General features: G+C 42.7%; 1 protein-coding gene across 1 annotated transcript in view; it reads left to right on the forward strand.

Annotated features, from left to right (window-relative positions):
- Window positions 1-301: 301 nt before the first annotated feature.
- The window catches only part of LOC115145817 (microsomal triglyceride transfer protein-like), a 42,378-nt gene continuing 21,884 nt past the window's right edge, over window positions 302-20,795 (forward strand). The window contains exons 1-11 of the mRNA XM_029687361.2: window positions 302-993; window positions 2,811-3,001; window positions 4,129-4,272; window positions 6,793-6,900; window positions 8,216-8,472; window positions 8,753-8,903; window positions 9,330-9,487; window positions 9,750-9,918; window positions 14,873-14,980; window positions 15,742-15,954; window positions 19,356-19,567. Coding sequence (XP_029543221.1) covers window positions 933-993; window positions 2,811-3,001; window positions 4,129-4,272; window positions 6,793-6,900; window positions 8,216-8,472; window positions 8,753-8,903; window positions 9,330-9,487; window positions 9,750-9,918; window positions 14,873-14,980; window positions 15,742-15,954; window positions 19,356-19,567 — 1,772 coding nt within the window. The 5' untranslated portion in view covers window positions 302-932. The remainder of the gene's footprint in view (window positions 994-2,810; window positions 3,002-4,128; window positions 4,273-6,792; window positions 6,901-8,215; window positions 8,473-8,752; window positions 8,904-9,329; window positions 9,488-9,749; window positions 9,919-14,872; window positions 14,981-15,741; window positions 15,955-19,355; window positions 19,568-20,795) is intronic.

Raw genomic sequence — 20,795 nt, forward strand, 5'->3', positions numbered from 1 at the left:
AACTGTTATTTCCCTTTCCCTCGCAATGTAGTCAAAGATAAGAATCATCCATAATGTAAACCCAGATCAATTTTGTCCTTGATGCAGATAGGGGTCACAGGTCAAGGATTAGTCAGCGTCCCCTCCCACATATCCCCACATCCATCCTTACCATTAGGGTGGCAAACGCAAAACTGACCTCAAATCGGTGCTTACAAATTCCTCCACACAAACACGGCAGAACGCCAAGCACCTACCATTGGCTCATATGCTGTCTGTTATAGAGTGACGTATATATTCCGTTTCCTTCAACGGTGTGTGCAACAATGTCAGTGTTTATTGCTAAATTAGGTGAAAGGTTCAATCTCAAAATGACGTCGTCTCACTACCGAGGGGTAAATGTCACCATTGTTTTCAACCTTTTAGTCGTACGTTGAAAATGTAAAGAGTATTTTATTGTTTTGAACTTGTTGCTGAAAGTTGGGCAGAATTCGGCAGTATCGCTACAGCTGTGAAACTAACGTTACTGTTTTATCCTGTATGTAATTGTCTCACTGATTTTTATCATGATAGGCTACTACTTGAGGACGAAACCTCGATGTCAATTCGCACTTGTGCATGCGCTGTTGATAAGGCTATCGTCCTCTTCTCATCCGATTGATCGTCATGACCATTAGGTATGTCGTAACAGAAATGAACTGCTCGCGTACAAAGTATCATCTACCGCCAACAGTGGGCATTGCGAAGGGATTGTCAAATCTCAGCTCTACAAGTTAATGATTTGCTCTTTACCTCGTACTTAGTACTTGAGCGTGGAGTTTGGATTCTGCCCTCCACGCCGATGACCATAATTCGAATAGTTTCGGGTAGCGGAGCCTTTCTTTCTGGCCTGTGAGCGCCGATCCAGTCAACTTTTACCTGCGGCCACCTTCTTGCTCCTAATAGATTTCAAAATGTTAGCTCTCTTTGTGCTTTTGCTCTGCATAACATCTTCATTTTCTGCTTCTACTAGAGGTGAGTTAATTTTTTAATTTTTTTTTTCATGTACGGATATGTGTGATGAATATGTTATTGTATATTGTGTTGGTGTGTGATTTGCTTAGAGTATGTTAGCGGTTGGGTTCTAATGCTTTACAGTCCGTGACCTTGGAACTTCTGTCAACCTTTTGAATGGTCTTGCAACAACCAACAAATCACTTTCACTGGAGATTCATAATTTCATAGCACATGTTTGTTCCTAAATTCAACAGTCAAATAGTTTCCTGGTGATGTAAGGTGGGCTACCGAGTGGTACAGCGGTCTAAGACACTGCATCTCAGTGATAGCGGCGTCACTATACACTCTGGTTTGATTCCAGGCTGTATCACACCCGGCCGTGATTGGGAGTCCCATAGGGCAGTGCCCAATTGGCCCAGCGACGTTAGGGTTGGCCTGGGGTAGGCCATCCTTGTAAATAAGAATTTGTTCTTAACTGACTTGCCTAGTTAAATAATAAAGTACACTACCAATAGTAATTACTCCCCTGAACATTTAGGCAACCTGCAGGGTAGATATTGTGGATATTACTGTAGCTGGTGGTAAAGTGGGTGTCAATTCTATGAATCATAGGTGATATGAATGAAATTATTTCCTGTTCAACTTGGTCAAAATGGGTCAATACAGCTGTCTGTGGCAGATGTTGTATGTTTGATTCAGCACTTTGTGATTGGTGATGCAACCCGAAAGTGACACGTCAGTCTTGACTCATGGCCTAATGTCAATTATTTTGTAATGCTACACTGTATTAGAGCAATCAAGGACTTCAATAGTCCACCCACAACGTTCTGTCCCCAGTGTTGATTGTGTCCATCAGAAACGTAGACCATAGTAGGTTTAGCTTACGAGGGTTCTCGTAATAATGACACATTATTACAAGTTGCAATTGGACCACGATGAAGGGCTCACCTTCTGAATCCAGGATGCCTGACAGTATGAATGTACAAATATTACTGTCTGTTTTTAAATCATCTGCTACAGAGGATAAGATGTTTGGAAGTATTTTGCATAAAGCTACACATGGTTTTACAAGTGTCAGTCTCATCCACCTGCCTGATCTTTCTCTGTCGAACCAGTAGCAATTAGCTAGGGGACCAGGTAACGTGTGTAATGGTTAAACAATTCATTGTTGCCGAGCCAAAACATTACAAATCCAACAGGGTAATAAATGAATCCAATCTGAACTCAAGCCTTTTTGTTATGATTGACATACAAAGGGGAAGTATTTGACTGCCGTAAAGCAGATGATTTGAGGGAAATGCCTTAATTCAATCGCTGCTTAATGGTATATACCAACTATTTTGTTTAGGAGATGTTTTCTCACTCAGCAGTGAGGGCCATTTGGTGTTAACCAGCTTGTTGACATTGTTCTGATGAAAGACCGTGATATTTATATAGAGAAACACGGGTCTAAGTGAATCCCAACCATTTGGGGTCCTCCGTGAGTTGTCAGGGTCTCAGTAGCCATGTTCAAACTGCGCGTAGCCCAGTGCAAACACCCTTGGTTGTCACCCAATTGACTCCAGAAAAGTGACACAGGAATATTTTACTCCAGAAAAGTGACAGTTGGTTCCAATTAGCCAGGGTTAACAAATGCTTGTGTAAAAGGACATTAAACTGGCCCGGGGCTAATTTCAACCCAGGGTTAAAGATAGCCCTGGGCTAAGAGAATGCAGTTTGAAAAGGCCTAGCGGGGCTCAGCAAGAGAACTGATTTGAGAACCCCTGCTCTAAGTCACTCATCACTGTAACGTTTGATCTCACTCTGCGATTCCTGCACGCCCCCTCTTGTTTCAGGTGCTGGTGCTGCTGGACCCAGGCTGAACAATGACCAGTTGTACAAATTCAGCTACACCACCGAGGTGCTTGTGGACAGGGCCAAGGGGTCAAAGGATGGCAGTGTCGGTTATAGGATCTCCAGTGACGTGGATGTCAACTTAGTGTGGAGAGACCCCAGCAGCAAGGACGACCAGCTCATCCAACTGGTGGTAAGTAATCCCACAGCACCACCTCCTCACCCTGACTTTGCCGATAGCTACATTTATCGAGGAAAAATGTACTTACTATGGCTGTGATGTGTGGTCGTCCCACCTAGCTATCTTAAGATGAGTGTCTGCTAATTGACTCAAATTTAAATGTGTGTTGGCTGGATGTACCTGAATCCCAAAACCCCAGCCCCTAGAACCCCAGCCCCTAGACCCTATGCTCTTCTGTAGGTCTGAGAGGATTGGATAGATGTAACTGTTTTATGGCAATAACCCTACCTCGCCATATGATAGCCTAGTTGGAATTTTTGCCATATCGCTTAGACCTATCCAGTCTTTTCAGATCTACACAAATGCAGGGGGTAGGGGTTGATTTAGGATTCATTCAGGGACAGACTGAGATACCAGACTGAGATGTAACCTGGTTACATGTTTCCCTGGGATATTGAATAAAAAATCATTAAAAAAACACTTGTTTTGGGAGGATACATGTTGGAGTTTATATTGTGTATTTATATTTATTATGGATCCCCAGTAGCTGCTGCTCTTCCAAAATTAAGGCAGTTTATACAATTTTAAAAACATTACCATACATACAGATTGTGTGCCCTCAGGCCCCTGCTCCACCACTACCACATATACAGTACAAAATCCATGTGTACGTGTGTATGCTGTCTTTACAATGTGAAAGGAAACTCAACCACATATTGATATGATCCTGGGAAAGAGGTTCTTAATGTCTCCTGTAATTGGAAAGAATAGAAAAATAAGCATTGTCTGATTGTGTAAAAATAGTACTTAACTCCCTGAGGGGCCTGTCTAAGAATTTTAAAAAATTGTATTTAAAAAGGCCTGGGTTCAAATAGTATTTGAATTCTGTTAACTACTTAAGTTGTGCTTAATTGTGTGTGCCTGGCCCAAAAGCAGTCATCTCAAAAGTGCCAACATGCCTGCCTGGAATTCCAGACAGGCTAAACCAAACACTGACGGTTTTTGAATAGGTTCAAATAGTATTTGAAATAATTCAAAGTCTATAACTTCCACTCTGGTTGTATTCTATGGAGAATATAGATATTGAGCTGCTTGAAATGTCCTAATCATCTAACAAGCTCCTCCGTTCCCATCCGCAGATCTCAAACGTGAAGATAAAAAGTGTGGCCCAACGCTCAGCCAAGAAGGACATATTCCAGGGCGCCACAACGCAAAGCCTTCTCGGAGAGAATAAGCTGGCAGCACTGGAAAGGCCGTTCATGGTGCACCTGAAAAACGGAAAGGTAAGAGCTGTGGATGTTGGTTTGTTTCTATTGGAAGACATTATTAAGGGGCCCATTCAAACTCATAACAGGTCTTACAAATAATTACTGCATCATAATGCATTATACTTGCAGCTAAGTAAAGTGTTACTATGTTTTTATTGATGCATAATGCAAAATTATTGCTTTAACTTAAGGCAGTTACTAGGAACATGAATGTGCTTTGGGTATACTGTAGTGGAGATTATCTGCCATAGGTAGATGTTGTAGGATGTTTAATTGTTACCAGAAGTATACTAGATATACTACAAATAGCTATTTTTCTATCATTGTAGTACTATTGCTGTTATAGCTTCATAGGTCAATAGTCATAAAAGTATTGTGCAATTGTACATTTATATCAACCATCACTTTTACTACAATCAGTTAAGATAAAAAAATACTAAGTCTAGTATGGGAGCCATTTCTGTAGCATCATTGATGACATCTGTATTGCTGGGGACTATTAATGGAACCGTAATTGGCAATGTGTTGGTGTGGTGACGCTGGAAGGGGAAATACCAGACAGATGGTGAGTACAGGGCAAGGGTCAATCCTTCAGATTGCTGGCCGGCCGGTTATCAGATCTCACGAGAGAAGCGTGGGGGCATCGGCTTGGCAAAGGGGTGCCGTTCCTGGATGACACAGACTGGGTGAGGTGAATAGGTGAACCAGTTGATCAGTGAATGTCCTGTTGAATGCATTGTGATCAGCTAAATCTGTTATGAAAATATTGAGAATTTAGCACGGGACTGTATATATTGAAACTAAATGTATCTCATAGTATTACGAACTATAAAAAGTGACTACATACACTCTGGCCAGTTTTATTAGGTACACCAATCTACTACCGGGTCGGACGCCCCTTTGCGTTCAACAGGAATGTTCCACAGGGTTGTTGGTCCATGCTGACGTGATGGCATCACGCAGTTGATGCAGATTGAACGCCTGTTAGCCTGCATGATTCTTGCCATTCTCCTTGGACCTCTCTCATCAAACAGCTGTTTTCGCCCACAGGACGGCCGTTGACTGGATGTTTTTGTTTGTCGCACCATTATCGGTAAACCCTAGACACAGTCGTGCGCGGAAAAACCCAGGATACCATGCTCAAAGTTGTTTAGGTCACTTGTGTTGCCCATTCTAACGTTCAATCGAACAGTAACTGATTGCCTTGATGCCTTTCTGCCTGCTTTAAATTACAAGCCACTGCCATGTGACTCACTGTCTGTAGGAGCGATCCATTTTCATGAACAGGGTTGTGTACCTAATAAACTGGCCAGTGAGTGTAAGATAATGAGTGACATGATTTTGAAACTTTTGTGATAATAGTGACCTTAGGGTGACTGTTTGTTTTTACTACAATGTGATTTATTGTCTGCAACCTTTGTACTTTTGTATTGTATTTTGGACTTTTTATGCTGTAGTCTCTGCAATGTTTATAGACATGGTTTTTCAAATGAAGCTTTCTATCTCTCTGAGTTGATAATGGCTGAGTATGGACAAAATAAGGTTGAAGAATGAAGAAGAATGATTGTCTTCAACAAATATAATAACTAAAACCTAATAAATCTAGTGGTTTAATCTAAACCTCAAAGTGTGATTTTTACAGTGTGATGCCCTGAGTTGAGTGGAATACGCTGTGAAGGTGAATAAGACAGTTGATAGTGTCTGACTGCAGAATGTGTCTTGGGTTGCCATGGGCATTCCTTGCCAAGAAAGTGACTCTTATTGGCCCCTGTGCCACGCCATGGCCATACTGTCAGGTTTCAGGTAAGACCCAGATGCAGACCGTGTCAAAGAAACAAACATTTATTTCTAGTACAGGGGCAGGCAAACAACAGGTCAGTAATCCAGAGAGGGTACAAGGGGGTCAGGGCAGGCAGGGGTCAATAATCCAGTGATGTGGGGCAAGTCAGTTAAGAACAAATTCTTATTTTCAATGATAGCATAGGAACAGTGGGTTAACTGCCTTGTTCAGGGGCAGAATGACAGATTTGTACCTTGTCGGCTCGGTGGATTTGATCTTGCAACCTTTTGGCCGTGTCCAACGCTCTAACCACTAGGCCACGCTGCTGCCCCAAGGTATAGAACAGCAGGCAGACTGGTCAAAACTGGGACGGACTAGAAAGCAGGAACAGGGCTGCTTAGGTTTCACAAAACAAAATGAATTGGCAACAGAGAACAAAGGTATAAATACACAGGATAATGAGGAAGATGGGTGACACCTGGAGGGGGATGGAGACAAGCACATAGACAGCTGAAACAGATCAGGGTGTGACACATACTTTGCCAAGAGAAAAGGAACTCCCTCAAGATGCATTTCACAGTCAGACCCTACGTAGTCAGACCCTTTTCCATTTGTTGACATCTCATCATTATCTGAGGCACTTTGATCATATTAATCGGAGAGAAGTACTGCTAATTTCGCTGTTCTGTCACTTGACTCTAGTGCACTGTTTCGTATCATATTGACTTGTTTGTTGTTCCATGCCTCTGTTTCAGGTGAGCAGCTTTTACTGCTATAAGGCGGAGCCTGCTTCCATTAAGAACTTGAAAAGGGGTGTGGCTAGCTTGCTGCAGGTGCAATCCAGATCTGGGAAGGTCATAGAGGTAAATGAGACCCAATGCATATACAGTTACAGGAAATTGTGGAAACATTTAATCTGCAGTCCTATTTTAGCAGGCACTTACTAAGAGATGATGTGGTAACAATGAGTACTTTTGATACACTTTTAACTAACTCAATTGGTAACTGTGTACCAAATTGGTTCTATATATATATACACAAACCTCTACTGGTCAAAAGTTTTAGAGCACCTACTCATTCAACAAGGGTTTTCCTTTATTTTTACTATTTTATACATTGTAGAATAATAGTGAAGACATCAAAACTATGAAATAACACACATAATCATGTAGTAACCAAAAAAGTATAAAACAAATCTAAATATTTTTATATTTGAGATTCTTCAAATAGCCACCCTTTGCCTTGATGACAGCTTTGAACACTCATGGCATTCTCTCAAGCAGCTTCATGAGGTAATCACCCCACCTGACATTAGCCAGGTGGAAATGTGTCCTTTCATCTGATGAGTCCAAATTTTAGATTTTGGGTTCCAAACTTTGTGAGACGCGTTGCTGGTGAACGGATGATCTCCGCATCTGTATTTCCCACCGTGAAGCATGGAGGAGGAAGTGTGATGGTGTAGAGGTGCGTTGCTGGTGACACTGTCTGTGATTTATTTAGAATTCAAGGCACACTTAACCAGCATGGCTACCACAGCATTCTGCAGCGATACGCCATCCTATCTGGTTTGCTCTATCATTTGTATTTAAACAGGACAGTGACCCAACACACCTCCGGGCTGTGTAAGGGCTATTTGACCAAGAAGGAGAGTGATGGAGTGCTGCTTCAGATGACCTGGCCTCCACAATCACCTGACCTCAACCCAATTGAGATGGTTTGGGATGAGTTGAACCGCAGAGTGAAGGAAAAGCAGCCAACAAGTGCTCAGCATATGTTTGAACTCCTGTTGGAAAAGCATTCCAGGTGAAGCTGGTTGAGAGAATACCATGAGTGTGCAAAGCTGTCAGCCACCCTTTGCCTTGATATTTGAAGAATCTCAAATTTAAAATGTATTTGTTTAACACTTTTGGTTACTCCATGATTCCATGTGTTATTTCATAGTTTTGATGTCTTTACTATTATTCTAAAATGTAAAAATAAGAAAAACCCTTGAATGAGCAGGTGTCATGTCATAAAAAAATTAAAATAATGATGCACTGTAAAATGTTATTTTACCATAAACACAGTTGTAAGTTTGCAATGAATTCTCAATGTAAATAATTCGAACAAATGCTTAATTGTTTTTCTATGGTTTTCTGTGTGTACTTTTGGTTGGCTGACTGATCTTTCTGGGAACAGAATGATGTGTCAGGGAGGTGTACGGTAGAGTACAAGGCTGCCCAAGGCCAGGTGATAAGGACCAAGGCTTTGGAGACCTGCAAGACCGCAGAGACCGGCTTCACCACCTACATTCAGGTCCTGGGCGTGAGTGGGGAGTCCAGCTCTGTCACTGTTTTCACCCTGGAGGATGGCTTCATTAAGTCAGCCACAGCCAAGGAGACTCACATCTTAGCAGTCAACGCACGCCGCACCACCGCCGCTAAAATCGTGTCCAGGTTTGTCACATGCGCCAAATACAACAGGAATGCTTACTTACAAGCCCTTAACCAACAATGCGGCTTTAAGAAAAATATGACACAAGGGAGTCAAATGGAATTTTAATGGTGATTATTTCTTCTTTTTGTTTACTACATTAATCCAACACATGTGTTCTTTCATTGTAAAAGTAATGTTCTTTTTTCACTTACTGATTTGAGTAGGCTTTCTGAGAGCATCAATTGCAAGGAACAGAAACTGATTGATTGATTTGGATTTGTTAATTTATGTTGTCCTCAGGCAAAACTTGACGCTGGTAACAATTGAGGCTGGGCCATTTGAGGCGGCGGGGAAGAATGTCGCCAGTGTTGTCAAATCACTTGATGAGAAATTGTATGCGGTTGGTGTGACAGCTGAGAAGGTCAAATCCCAATGCAAGGGCTGTCAATCGGTGAGTGGTTGTGAGAAACAATTAAGTAAAAAAGTGCTTCACGTCGTTTTTCAACCTTGGACACAGACTTTTTCCTCTGAAAGATTCCAATATAACCTTCAATATAATCTTCAATTCAGCTTTTACATTGACGGTATTGACTCCCAAACTAAATGCTTCAAAAATGACTCTTTGCTATAGAATAATTAAAAAGGGCAGAGGAAAACTCTACGATGCTGGCCTGGTTGATTGCTGGAATGGTGCTAGAATGAAATCATCAGAACCAACACAGTACAGGGTGTTACAATAGTGTGAAAAGCCCTTGTGAAGTCTGCATTTACCAACGCTATACCACACTATCGATGCATGTCCTTGCTGACCAAACATGTAATTAAGAAATTAGCATTCCCCCCCCTTTCTTTTCCTCTTCTCTGCTCACCCCACTAGCTGTTTGAGCACTGGCAAGAGGTCCAGAAGCAGTTTGAACCAGATAGCTTGTCAAAGGCCATCGCTCCCCGACGCTTCCTGGCTCTCATCCAGAGCATAAGGAAAGCCTCCAAGGACGAGATCCTCCAAGTGCTGAAGAGCTCCACCAAGACTGCCCTGTAAGGCCTAGCACTTTACCCATCTCTCTCTCTCTCTCTCTCTCTTCTTGTTTTCTCTTTTTTTATGTATGTTTGTCTTTTCCCCTCTCAGGCTGTGATGCTTTCTTATGAGATGTAGTGACTCGTCACCCCATTTCCTTGCTGTCTGTCTCTCGCCCCGTGGGTCTTTTGGCCAGAGCCACATAGTTAACTATATAGGGAATATTGTGACATTTTACACTTCTGACTCACTGCCTCTCTCCAACTCTGTCGGGGTCTGCAGACCTCAGGTGGTGGACGCCGTGACCTCGTCCCAGACGCCCGCCTCCCTGGACGCCATGCTGCAGTTCCTCAACTTTGCCGACCCCAAAGGCCTGGTTCTGCAGGAAAGGTTCCTGTACGCCTGCGGCTTCGCCTCGCACCCCAACGAAAGAATGCTCCAGGCTTTGGTGGTGAGTGGCCAATGGCTGCCACTTGCTTAAACTCTACAAACCAAAATGAATGAAATGCATGTCCAACACAGCGGGATGGGGAGAAATTATTCGGTAAAAGTCCGTTCAACGTTTTCAGTTGGTTAGACAGATATGTCATTGTGACTTCTGACAGGCACCGCAACACAACACTAGACCCTCCCCCAATGCTCTGCTCCCAGTGAAAATCATTCTGTTTTTTTTCTGGTTTGAAAGTACCCTTATGCTCATCATCAGGGCAAACATCCATACAATTAGCTCCGGTTAGAGGAGATGGAGGAGACTGAAACGAAAACATATCCTTAACGTACTTTGCTTCCTCTTTCAAATATAATTTGGTGAATCATAGGTGACTCTGTCATTTGCAAGTTTCATTAAATTATTTTTTTGTAGCATTTCTATGTTGAAGATTAAACAATAATTTGGTGCATTTCCCCCCCCCCATTTTCCATCCAGTTTGCTTTACTAATATAGTATATTACACTGGATCTTTCTTTCTTGAATAAGTTCCTCCATTTCTTTTTGTTTTTCCTCTAACTTATTCTGTGCCTCTGTGCTACAGGTTTTATTGCTATGTAACTGTACTGTTAGATCATCAATTTCCTTTGTTAATATGGACTCTTTTGATCTAAATTGCTTTTGTTTTAGAGATGAGTACTGAAATGCATGGCCTCTAAAGGCACATTTAAGTGTCCTGTACAATAAGCGGATTTGCTGTACCAATGTTATGCCCGAAAAAAAGCAAGTTATATATTCCTCTGTCCTAATTAAAAACAAGTTATCATCCAATATGATTGATTAAATGTCCAATATCCTCGCCAACGTGGAAATGCCGTTAGAGTAATATATATGCCGATTATCTGATGGTCCGACCGCATTCTGTCCCCTATCAACACTTTTTTTTTCACTTTCAGTGCCAACAAGACTGACCTAAGAAAGAAGTCAAAGACGACTAGCTTGATTAAGCCTCCGCCATCATGTATATCTCACTAGGTCAGGATATTTAAGCCTCCATATATCCAATAGTTCCAATATATCCATGACATTCGTGATTTCCTTAAGCGCATGAGGGTGATAGTGTGATTTCCTTTACAGTCCATTGAGGTATTTAAAACAGTATTATAATCTCCCACCGTGATAATAGTGTATGACTTGCAGGGTTGATACTTTATTATATATATATTTTCAAAGAAGCGTGTATCATCATTATTTGGTCCGTAAAGGTTAATGAGCCATGTCTGTTTATGGTCCAATAACAACATATTTAAAATCATCCATCTACCTTGTGGATCTGTTTGGACAATTTGCACATTCAGATCAAAATTACTGCTAATATCATCATCCCTTTTGAGTTTCTTTGCCCATGGGAGAAGTATTTTTCACCCACAGTCCATTTTCTACTCACCTTCATCTAAAATTGTTAAATGAGTTTCCTGTAAACAATAATTCATAATTAATTAATTAATGGTATATCTACATGGGCGTACAGAGGCCCATTATGAGCAACCATTTACTCCTGTGTTCCAATGGCGCGTTGTGTTAGCTAATCCAAGTTTATCATTTTAAAAGGCTAATTGATCATTTGAAAACCCTTTTGCATTAAGTTAGCACAGTTGAAAACTGTTGTTCTGATTTAAAGAAGCAATAAAACTGGCCTTTAGAGCATCCGCATTTGTGGGTTTGATTACAAGCTCAAAATGGCCAGAAATAAAGCACTTTCTTCTGAAACTCATCAGTCTATTCATGTTCTGAGAAATGAATGCTATTCCAAGTGAGAAATTGCCAAAAAACTGAAGATCTGGTACAGCGCTGTGTACAACTCCACAGAACAGTGCAAACTGGCCCTAACCAGAATAGAAAGAGGTGTGGGAGGCCCTGGTGCACAACTGAGCAAGAGGACAAGTACATTAGTGTCTAGTTTGAGAAACAGACACCTCACAAGTCCTAAACTGGCAGCTTCATTAAATAAACTCAGCAAAAAAATAAACGTCCCTTTTTCAGGACCCTGTCTTTCAAAGATAATTTGTAAACATCCATATAACTTCATAGATCTTCATTGTGAAGGGCTGAAACACTTTCTCATGCTTGTTCAATGAACCATAAATAATGAATGAACATGCACCTATCGAACGGTTAAGACACTATCAGCTTACAGACAGTAGGCAATTAAGGTCACAGTTATGAAAACTTAGGACACTAAAGAGTATCCCTGCTCATCTACGTGAACGTGCCTTAGGCATGCTGCAAGGAGACATAAGGATAGCAGATGTGGCCAGGGCAATAAATTGCAATGTCCGTACTGTGAGACGCCTAAGAGAGCGCTACACAGGGAGACAGGATGGACAGCTGATCGTCCTCGCAGTGGCAGAGCACGTGTAGCAACATCTGCACAGGATTGGTACATCTGAACATCACACTTGCGGGACAGGTACAGGATGGCAACAACTGCCCGAGTTACACCAGGAACGCACACTCTCTCCATCAATGCTCAGACTGTCCACAATAGGCTGAGAGAGGCTGGACTGAGGGCTTGTAGGTCCGTTTTAAGGCAGGTCCTCACCAGACATCACCGGCAACGACGTTGCCTATGGGCACAAACCCACCATCGCTGGACCAGACAGGACTGGCAAAAAGTGCTCTTCACTGACGAGTTGCGGTTTTGTCTCACCAGGGGTGATGGTCGGATCCGTATTTATCATCGAAGGAATGAGCGTTACACCTAGGCCTGTCCTCTGGAGCGGGATCAATTTGGAGGTGGAGGGTCCGTCATGGTCTGGGGCGGTGTGTCACAGCATCATCGGACTGAGCTTGTTGTCATTGAAGGCAATCTCAACGCTATGCGTTACAGGGAAGACATCCTCTTCCCTCATGTGGTACCCTTCCTGCAGACTCATCCTGACATGGCCCTCCAGCATGACAATGCCACCAGCCCAACTGCTTGTTCTGTGTGTGATTTCCTGCAAGACAGGAATGTCAGTGTTCTGCCATGGCCAGCAATCCCATTGAGCACTTCTGGGACCTGTTGAATCGGAGGGTGAGGTTTGGGGCCATTCCCCCCAGAAATGTCCGGGAACTTGCAGGTGCCTTGGTGGAAGAGTGGGGTAACATCTCACAGCAAGAACTGGCAAATCTGGTGCAGTCCATGAGGAGGAGATGCACTGCAGTACTTAATGCAGCTGGTGGCCACACCAGATGCTGACTGTTACTTTTGTTTACAGTTGTTTAAAATAAACGCAGTTGACAGTGAGAAGATGTTTCTTTTTTTGCTGAGTTTAGTACCCGCAAAACACCAGTCTCAACGTCGACAGTGAAGAGGCAACTCCGGGATGCTGGCCTGCTAAGCAGAGTTCCTCTGTCCAGTGTCTGTGTTCTTTTGCCCATCTTAATATTTTATTTTTATTGGCCAATCTGAGATGTGGCTTTTTCTTTGCAACTCTGCCTCCCACTCCTCTTTCTATTCCGGTTAGAGCCAGTTTGCGCTGTTCCCAACTAGTCTAAAGAAGGCATGTTTGAGTGTTGTTTGTTTTTGGAATATTTGTCAACTTTTCTCTAGCCTTCTTGTTTTTGTTATTATCCAGATTCAATGTAATTACCCCCGAATATATGAAGTGCTAATATTTGGTCTAACTTACTAATATTGAAATATTATGAATTTATCTTGAGGAGATTTTGCACCGGTGTGTTCAGTACGCCGTCTTGCCTGCAGTCAGTCAATACGGAAAATTTAAAGAACTTTGAACATTTCTTCAAGTGCAGTCGCAAAAACCATCCAGCGCTATGATGAAACTGGCTCTCATGAGGACGGCCACAGGAAAGGAAGTCCCAGAGTTACCTCTGCTGCAGAGGATAAGTTCATTAGCGTTACCAGCCTCAGAAATTGCAGCCCAAATGCATCATGTAACAGATCCATCTCAACATCAACTGTTCAGAGGAGACTGTGTGAATCAGGCCTTCATGGTCGAGTTGCTTCAAAGAAACCACAACTAAAGGACACGAAGAAGAGACTTGCTTGGGCCAAGAAACACGAGCAATGGGCATTTAGACCGGTGGAAATCTGTCCTTTGGTCTGATGAGTCCAAATTGAGATTTTTAGTTCCAACCGCCGTGTTACTTTGTGAGACGCAGAGTAGGGGAACGGATGATCTCCGCATGTGTAGGTCCCACCGTGAACCATGGCGGAGGAGGTGTGATGGTGCGTTGCTGGTGACACTGTCTGATTTTATTTAGAATTCAAGGCACACTTAACCAGCATGGCTACCACAGCAATCTGCAGCGATACGCCATCCCATCTGGTTTGCGCTATCATTTGTTTTTCAACAGGACAATGACCCAACACACCTCCAGGCTGTGTAAGGGCTATTTGACCAAGAAGGAGAGTGATGGAGTGCTGCTTCAGATAAGCTGGTCCCCACAATCACCTGTCCTCAACCCAATTGAGATGGTTTGGGATGAGTTGGACCGCAGTGTGAAGGAAAAGCAGCCAACAAGTGCTCAGCATATGTGGGAAGTTCAAGACTGTTGGAAAAGCATTCCAGGCGAAGCTGGTTGAGAGTGCCATGAGTGTGCAAAGATGTCATCAAAGACAAAAGCTGGCTATTTTGAAGAATCTCAAATATAAAATATATTTGATTTATTTAACAATTTTTTGGTTTGCTACATGATTCCATATGTGTTATTTCATAGTTTTGATGTCTTCACTATTATTCTACATGGTATAAAACTAAAAATAAAGAAGAACCCTTGTTGAATGAATAGGTGCTCTAAAACCTTTGACCAATAGTGTGTACACAGAATTTGTGGTGCAGTTGTTTCTCTTTCTCTTCGATTTTCCACCTATGACTTTCAAAATTACAATTATATTTAAAATTGTGTTTTTTTTTGTGTACTGTATGATAAAACATATGGCGATTTTAATTACACGCATTGTTTTTTTCAGGACATTTCAAAGGGCAAGATTGTCAGTAATGACATCAAAGAGTCGGTGGTGATCATCATGGGTGCCCTTGTGCACAAGCTCTGTCAGAAAGGGGGTTGTGACCTACCAGTGAGTATCGAATAGGTTTGACCCGATGTCTGTAATGAGGGGAGATGTACAAAACTCGTTCTTAAAGGGATTCACACATTCTGTTCACTTAATATTCGTCTCCAGCACCACCCCAACATCAACATATGTGAAAATGGTGTGTTTCATAGTTCAAAAGATGGAGGAAGATGACTGTTTCTGATAACATCGTCTGTTGTGCATCATGTAATTTTAACCAACTATGAGTAGGCATTGTCTCGATGAATGTGAAGTAGAAATGAGTTTAAATGTCTCTTTTAAGCAATTGAATAATCTTCAACCAAGAGAATACTGATTGGACTTTTCTAACTGAACCAAGTACAACTATTGGAATGCCCGACAAGAATATAGTAGTGATACAATAGTGAGACGTGTCTGATGGTTCGAAAAGATACAGAAATTATCCCTCTGGATTTGGGCTCTGAGTGGCACAGCGGTCTAAGGCACTGCATCTCTGTGCTAGGCATCACTACAGACCCTGGTTCAATTCCAGGCTGTATCACAACTGTCCATGAGTGGGAGTCCCATAGGGTTGCGCAAAATTGGCCCAGCGTCATCCGGGTTAGGGTTTGACCGGGGTAGGCCGACATTGTAAATAAGAATGAGTTTTTAACTGACTTGCCTAGTTAAATAAAATAAATATGATCCTGTTGTGAAATGCACCAAAGAATGTCACAATTTCTTAAAAGGAACTATACAATGGCTGACTTATTGTGTGTGTTTTTGTCTCATGTACAACCCAGACTGTGGTTGAGGTGAAGAAGATGATTCTGGAAGGTCCCGACAGTACGCAGGTGGAGTCAGACGTTCAGATGTACCTGCTAGCCCTGAAGAACTCCCTGCTGCCCGAGGCCATTCCCCTGTTTTCCAAATATGCTGAGTCGGAGGTCGGAGCCTACTGCACCATCTCCCTCACAGCCCTGCAGAGATACGACGTCGCCCTCATCACAGACGAGGTGAGGCCATTTGACGTCTAAATTCACAGGGGAAGTGCCGGATGCGGGAAGCTGGATTGCCATTCCCAGAGCCATATATTTAGATGCATACTAGGGGTATATCGAAATAAGAGAAATGTATGTGGACACCTGCTGTAAAGTAACAAAACGTGGAAAAAGTCAAGGGGTCTGAATACTTTCCAAGTGCACTGTATATGCTGTTGTATGTACAGTGCATTCTGGAAGTATTCAGACCCCTTGACTTTTTCCACGTTTTGTTACTTGACAGCCTTATTCTAAAATGGATTCAATTGTTTTTCCCCCTCACCAATCTACACACAATACCTCATGATGACAAAGCAAAAACAGGTTTTTAGAAATGTTAGTTAATTGATTTATTTTTTAAATATCACATTTGCGTAAGTATTCAGACCCTTTACTCAGTACTTTGTTGAAGCACCTTTGGCAGTGATTACAGCCTCGAGTCTTCTTGGGTGTGACGCTACAAGCTTGGCACACCTGTATTTGGAGAGTTTCTCCCATTCTTCTCTGCAGATCCTCTCAATCTGTCAGCTTGGATGGGGAGCGTCATTGCACAGCTATTTTCAGGTCTCTCCAGAGATGTTCAAGTCCGAGCTCTGGCAGGGCCACTCAAGGACATTCAGAGACTTATCCTGAAGCCACTCCAGCGTTGTCTTAGCTGTGTGCTTAGGGTGGTTGTCCTGTTGGAAGGTGAACATTCACCCCCAGTCTGAGTTCCTGAGTGCTCTGGAGCAGGTTTTCACCAAGGATCTCTCTGTACTTTGCTCCATCCATCTTTACCTCGATCCTGACCAGTCTCCCAGTCCCTGCCGCTGAAAAACATCCCCACAGCATGATGCTGCCACCACCATGCTTTACGTTAGGGGTGGTGTTAGATGGGTGATGAGCTGTGCCTGGTTGTCTCCAGACGTGACGCTTGGCATTCAGGCCAAAGAGTTAATTCTTGGTTTCATCAGACCAGAGAGTCCTTTAGGTGCCTATTTTCAAACTACAAGCGGGCTGTCGTGTGCCTTTTACTGAGGATTGGCTTCCGTCTGGCCACTACCATAAAGGCCTGATTGACGGAGAGTTGCAGAGATGGTTGTCCTCCTGGAAGGTTCTCCCATCTCCACAGAGGAACTCTAGAGCTATGTCAGAGTGACCATCGAGTTCTTTGTCACCTCCCTGACCAAGGCCCTTCTCCCCCGATTGATCAGTTTGGCCAGGCAGCCAGCTCTAGGAAGAGTCTTGGTGGTTCTAAACTTATTCCATTGAAGAATGATGGAGGCCACTGGGTTCTTGGGGACCTTCAATGCTGCAGACATTTTTTGGTACCCTTCCCCAGATCTGTGTCTCGACACAATCCTGTCTCGGAGCGCTATGGACAATTCCTTCATCCGCATGGCTAGGTTTTTGCTCTGACATGCACTGTAAACTGTGGGCCCTTATATAGACAGGTGTGTGCCTTTCCAAATCATGTCCAATCAACTGAATTTACCATAGGTGGACTCTAATAAAGTTGTAGAAACATCTCAACTGTGTGTGTTTCTCTAACATGGAAACCAAAGGGTCTGAATACTTAAGGTAAATAAGGTATTTCTGGTTTTGAATAAATGTGCAAACATTTCGAAAAACCTGTTTTCACTTTGTCATTATGGGGTATTGTGTGTAGATTTATTTGTTAAAAAAATATATATTTTAGAATAAGGCTGTAACGTAACAAAATGTGGAAAAGTCAAGGGGTCTGAATACTTTCCATGTATGTGTCCATGTATTTCCATTTTAGAGAAACACACACAGTTGAAGTCGTAAGTTTAGACACCTTAGCAGAATACATTTAAACTCAGTTTCACAATTCCTGACATTTAATCCTAGTAAAAATTCCCTGTTTAGGTAAGTTAGGATCACCACTTTAAGAATGTGTAATGTCAGATTAATAGTAGAGTGATTTATTTAAGCTTTTATTTCTTTCATCACATTCCCTGTGGGTCAGAAGTTTACATACACTCAATTAGTATTTGGTAGCGTTGCCTTTAAATTGTTTCACTTGGGTCAAACGTTTCGGGTAGCCTTCTACAAGCTACCCACAATAAGTTGGGTGAATTTTGGCCCATTCCTCCTGACAGAGCTGGTGTAACTGAGTCAGGTTTGTAGGCCTCCTTGCTCGCACACTCTGAGGTCAGGGCTTTGTGATGGACACTCCAATACCTTGACTTTGTTGTCCTGAAGCCATTTTTCCACAACTTTGGAAGTATGTTTGGGGTCATTGTCCATTTGGAAGACACATTTGCGACCAAGCTTTAACTTCCTGACTGATGTCTTGATATGTTGCTTCAATATATCCACAATTTTCTTTCCTCATGATACCTTCTATTTTGGGAAGAGCACCAGTCCCTCCTGCAGCAAAGCACCCCCACAACATGTTGCTGCCACCCCTGTGATTCACGGTTGGGATGGTGTTCTTCGGCTTGCAAGCCTCGCCCTTTTTCCTCCAAACATAACAATGGTCATTATGGCCAAACAGTTCTATTTTTGTTTCATCAGACCACAGGACATTTCTCCAAAATGTACGATCTTTGTCCCCATGTGCAGTTGCAAACTGTAGTCTGGCTTTTTTATGGCAGTTTTGGAGCAATGGTTTCTTCCTTGCTGAGCGGCCTTTCAGGTTATGTCGATATAGGAGTCGTTTGACTGTGGATATAGATACTTTTGTACGTGTTTCCTCCAGCAGCATCTTCACAAGGTCCTTTGCTGTTGTGCTGGGATTGATTTGCACTTTTCACATCAAAATAAGTTGATCTATAGGAGACAGAACACGTCTCCTTCCTGAGCGATTTGACGGCCGCGTGGTCCCATGGTGTTTATACTTGCGTACTATTGTTCGTACAGATGAACGTGGTACCTTCAGGTGTTTGGAAATTGCTCCCAAGGATGAATCAGACTTGTGGAGGTCTACATTTTTTTCCTGAGGTCTTGGCTGATTTCTTTTGATTTTCCCATGATGTCAAGCAAAAGGGCGCTGAGTTTGAAGGTAGGCCTTGAAATACATCCACAGGTACACCTCCAATTGACTCAAATTATGTCAATTAGCCTATCAGAAGCTTCTAAAGCCATGGCATCATTCTCTGGAATTTTCCAAGCTGTTTAAAGGCACAATCAACTTGTGTGTGTAAACTTCTGACCCACTGAAATTGTGATACAGTGAGTTATAAGTGAAAAAATCTGTCTGTAAACAATTGCTGGAAAAATGTATTGTCATGCACAAGGTAGGTGTCCTAACCGACTTGCCGAAACACAAAAAATAAGACATTTGTGGAGTGGTTGAAAAAACAAGTTTTAATGACTCCAACCTAAGTGTATGTAAACTTCCGACTTCAACTGTGTGTATATATATATTTCAGGTGAAGCAGACGGTGAACCGAGTGTACCACCAGAACCGCCGGGTCTATGAGAAGAATGTGAGGGCAGCAGCTGCGGATGTGGTCTTCAGCAGCAACCCCTCTTACATGGAGGTGAAGAACATGCTCCTGTCCATCGGTAACCTGCCCAGAGAGTTGAACAAGTACATGCTTTCCAAGGTCAATGACATCCTCCACTTTGAAATGCCTGCCAGGTGGGTGATGGGATTTACATTTTGATTTGTAATTTCTTTGGTGTTTTCATTTTATTCAGACAGAAACAGCAATAAATGAGTGAGAGACTAGAGGTGGGGCTGGGATTTGTACCCACACTGTGGTGGTGTATATGTGGTGCAGGCAGTGGCTTTACCTGCTAGACCAGCAGGCACTGCTGTGCCAACCTAAATCGAAGGCAGACGTTACTTAAAGTGAGCTCCAAAAGTATTGGGACAGTGACACATTTTGTTGTTGTTTTGGCTCGGTACACCAGCACTTTTGGATTTGAAATTATACATGAGGTTAAAGTGCAGACTGTCAGCTTTAATTTAAGGGTATTTCTATCCTTGTTGAACTGTTTTAGAAATTACAGCAATGTTTGTAGTCCCCCCATTTTAGGGGACCTGTATACGAAACATCAAGAATAGCCTCCCCGCCCCCACCCCCACTTCACCCTCAGAATAGCCTCAATTCGTTGGGGCATTGTCTTCATAAGGTGTCAAAAGCGTCCCACTGGGTTGCTGGCCCATGTTGGACTCCAATGCTTCCCACAGTTGCTTCAAGTTGGCTGGATGTCCTTTGAGTGGTGGACCATTCTTGATACACATAGGAAACTGTTGAGTGTGAAAAACCCAGCAGCGTTGCAGTTCTTGACACAAACCGGTGCGCCTGGCAACTACTAACAGTCCGGTCTCGAGGCCACATATTGAGTGTCTCGGTGTCGGATACATTTGTACTTGGTCTTGACTCTGTCTCAGACAGTGAGGACTTGTAATTTCTTGCCGAGACCAGCAGAGTAAAAAACTCATAATTATCAGCTTTAATTTAGTCAGCGCATGAAATGGCTTTCTTGTAACATTATCTTAACAGCCTTTATATCTATTATAGACATGTTCGCGCAGTGCTGAACATATAGGCCTTAAGTGTGTGACAAGTTTGTTATTCTGAAAGGACCGCAACCGTAATACCAGCTCGCTCATGTAGGAGAGTGCACTTTTTGTAAAACTCAAAGGGCCAGTGGTGTATCCCTACTTCTGAATCCCTACTGATGCGTATCAAAGTAGTGTAGTGGAGATATACGATTTTACTACATAATTGATCAATCGAGAAATCATTCACAAAGGAGCTTCTGTGGTGGTCCGGAGTGTGATGCGGGCTGCCCAACGCATCACCGGGGGCACACCTACAGCACCCAATATCACAGGAAGGCCAAAAAGATAATCAAGG

Source organism: Oncorhynchus nerka, linkage group LG18 (assembly GCF_034236695.1).
Source record: "Oncorhynchus nerka isolate Pitt River linkage group LG18, Oner_Uvic_2.0, whole genome shotgun sequence".
Classification (NCBI taxonomy): Eukaryota; Metazoa; Chordata; class Actinopteri; order Salmoniformes; family Salmonidae; genus Oncorhynchus; species Oncorhynchus nerka.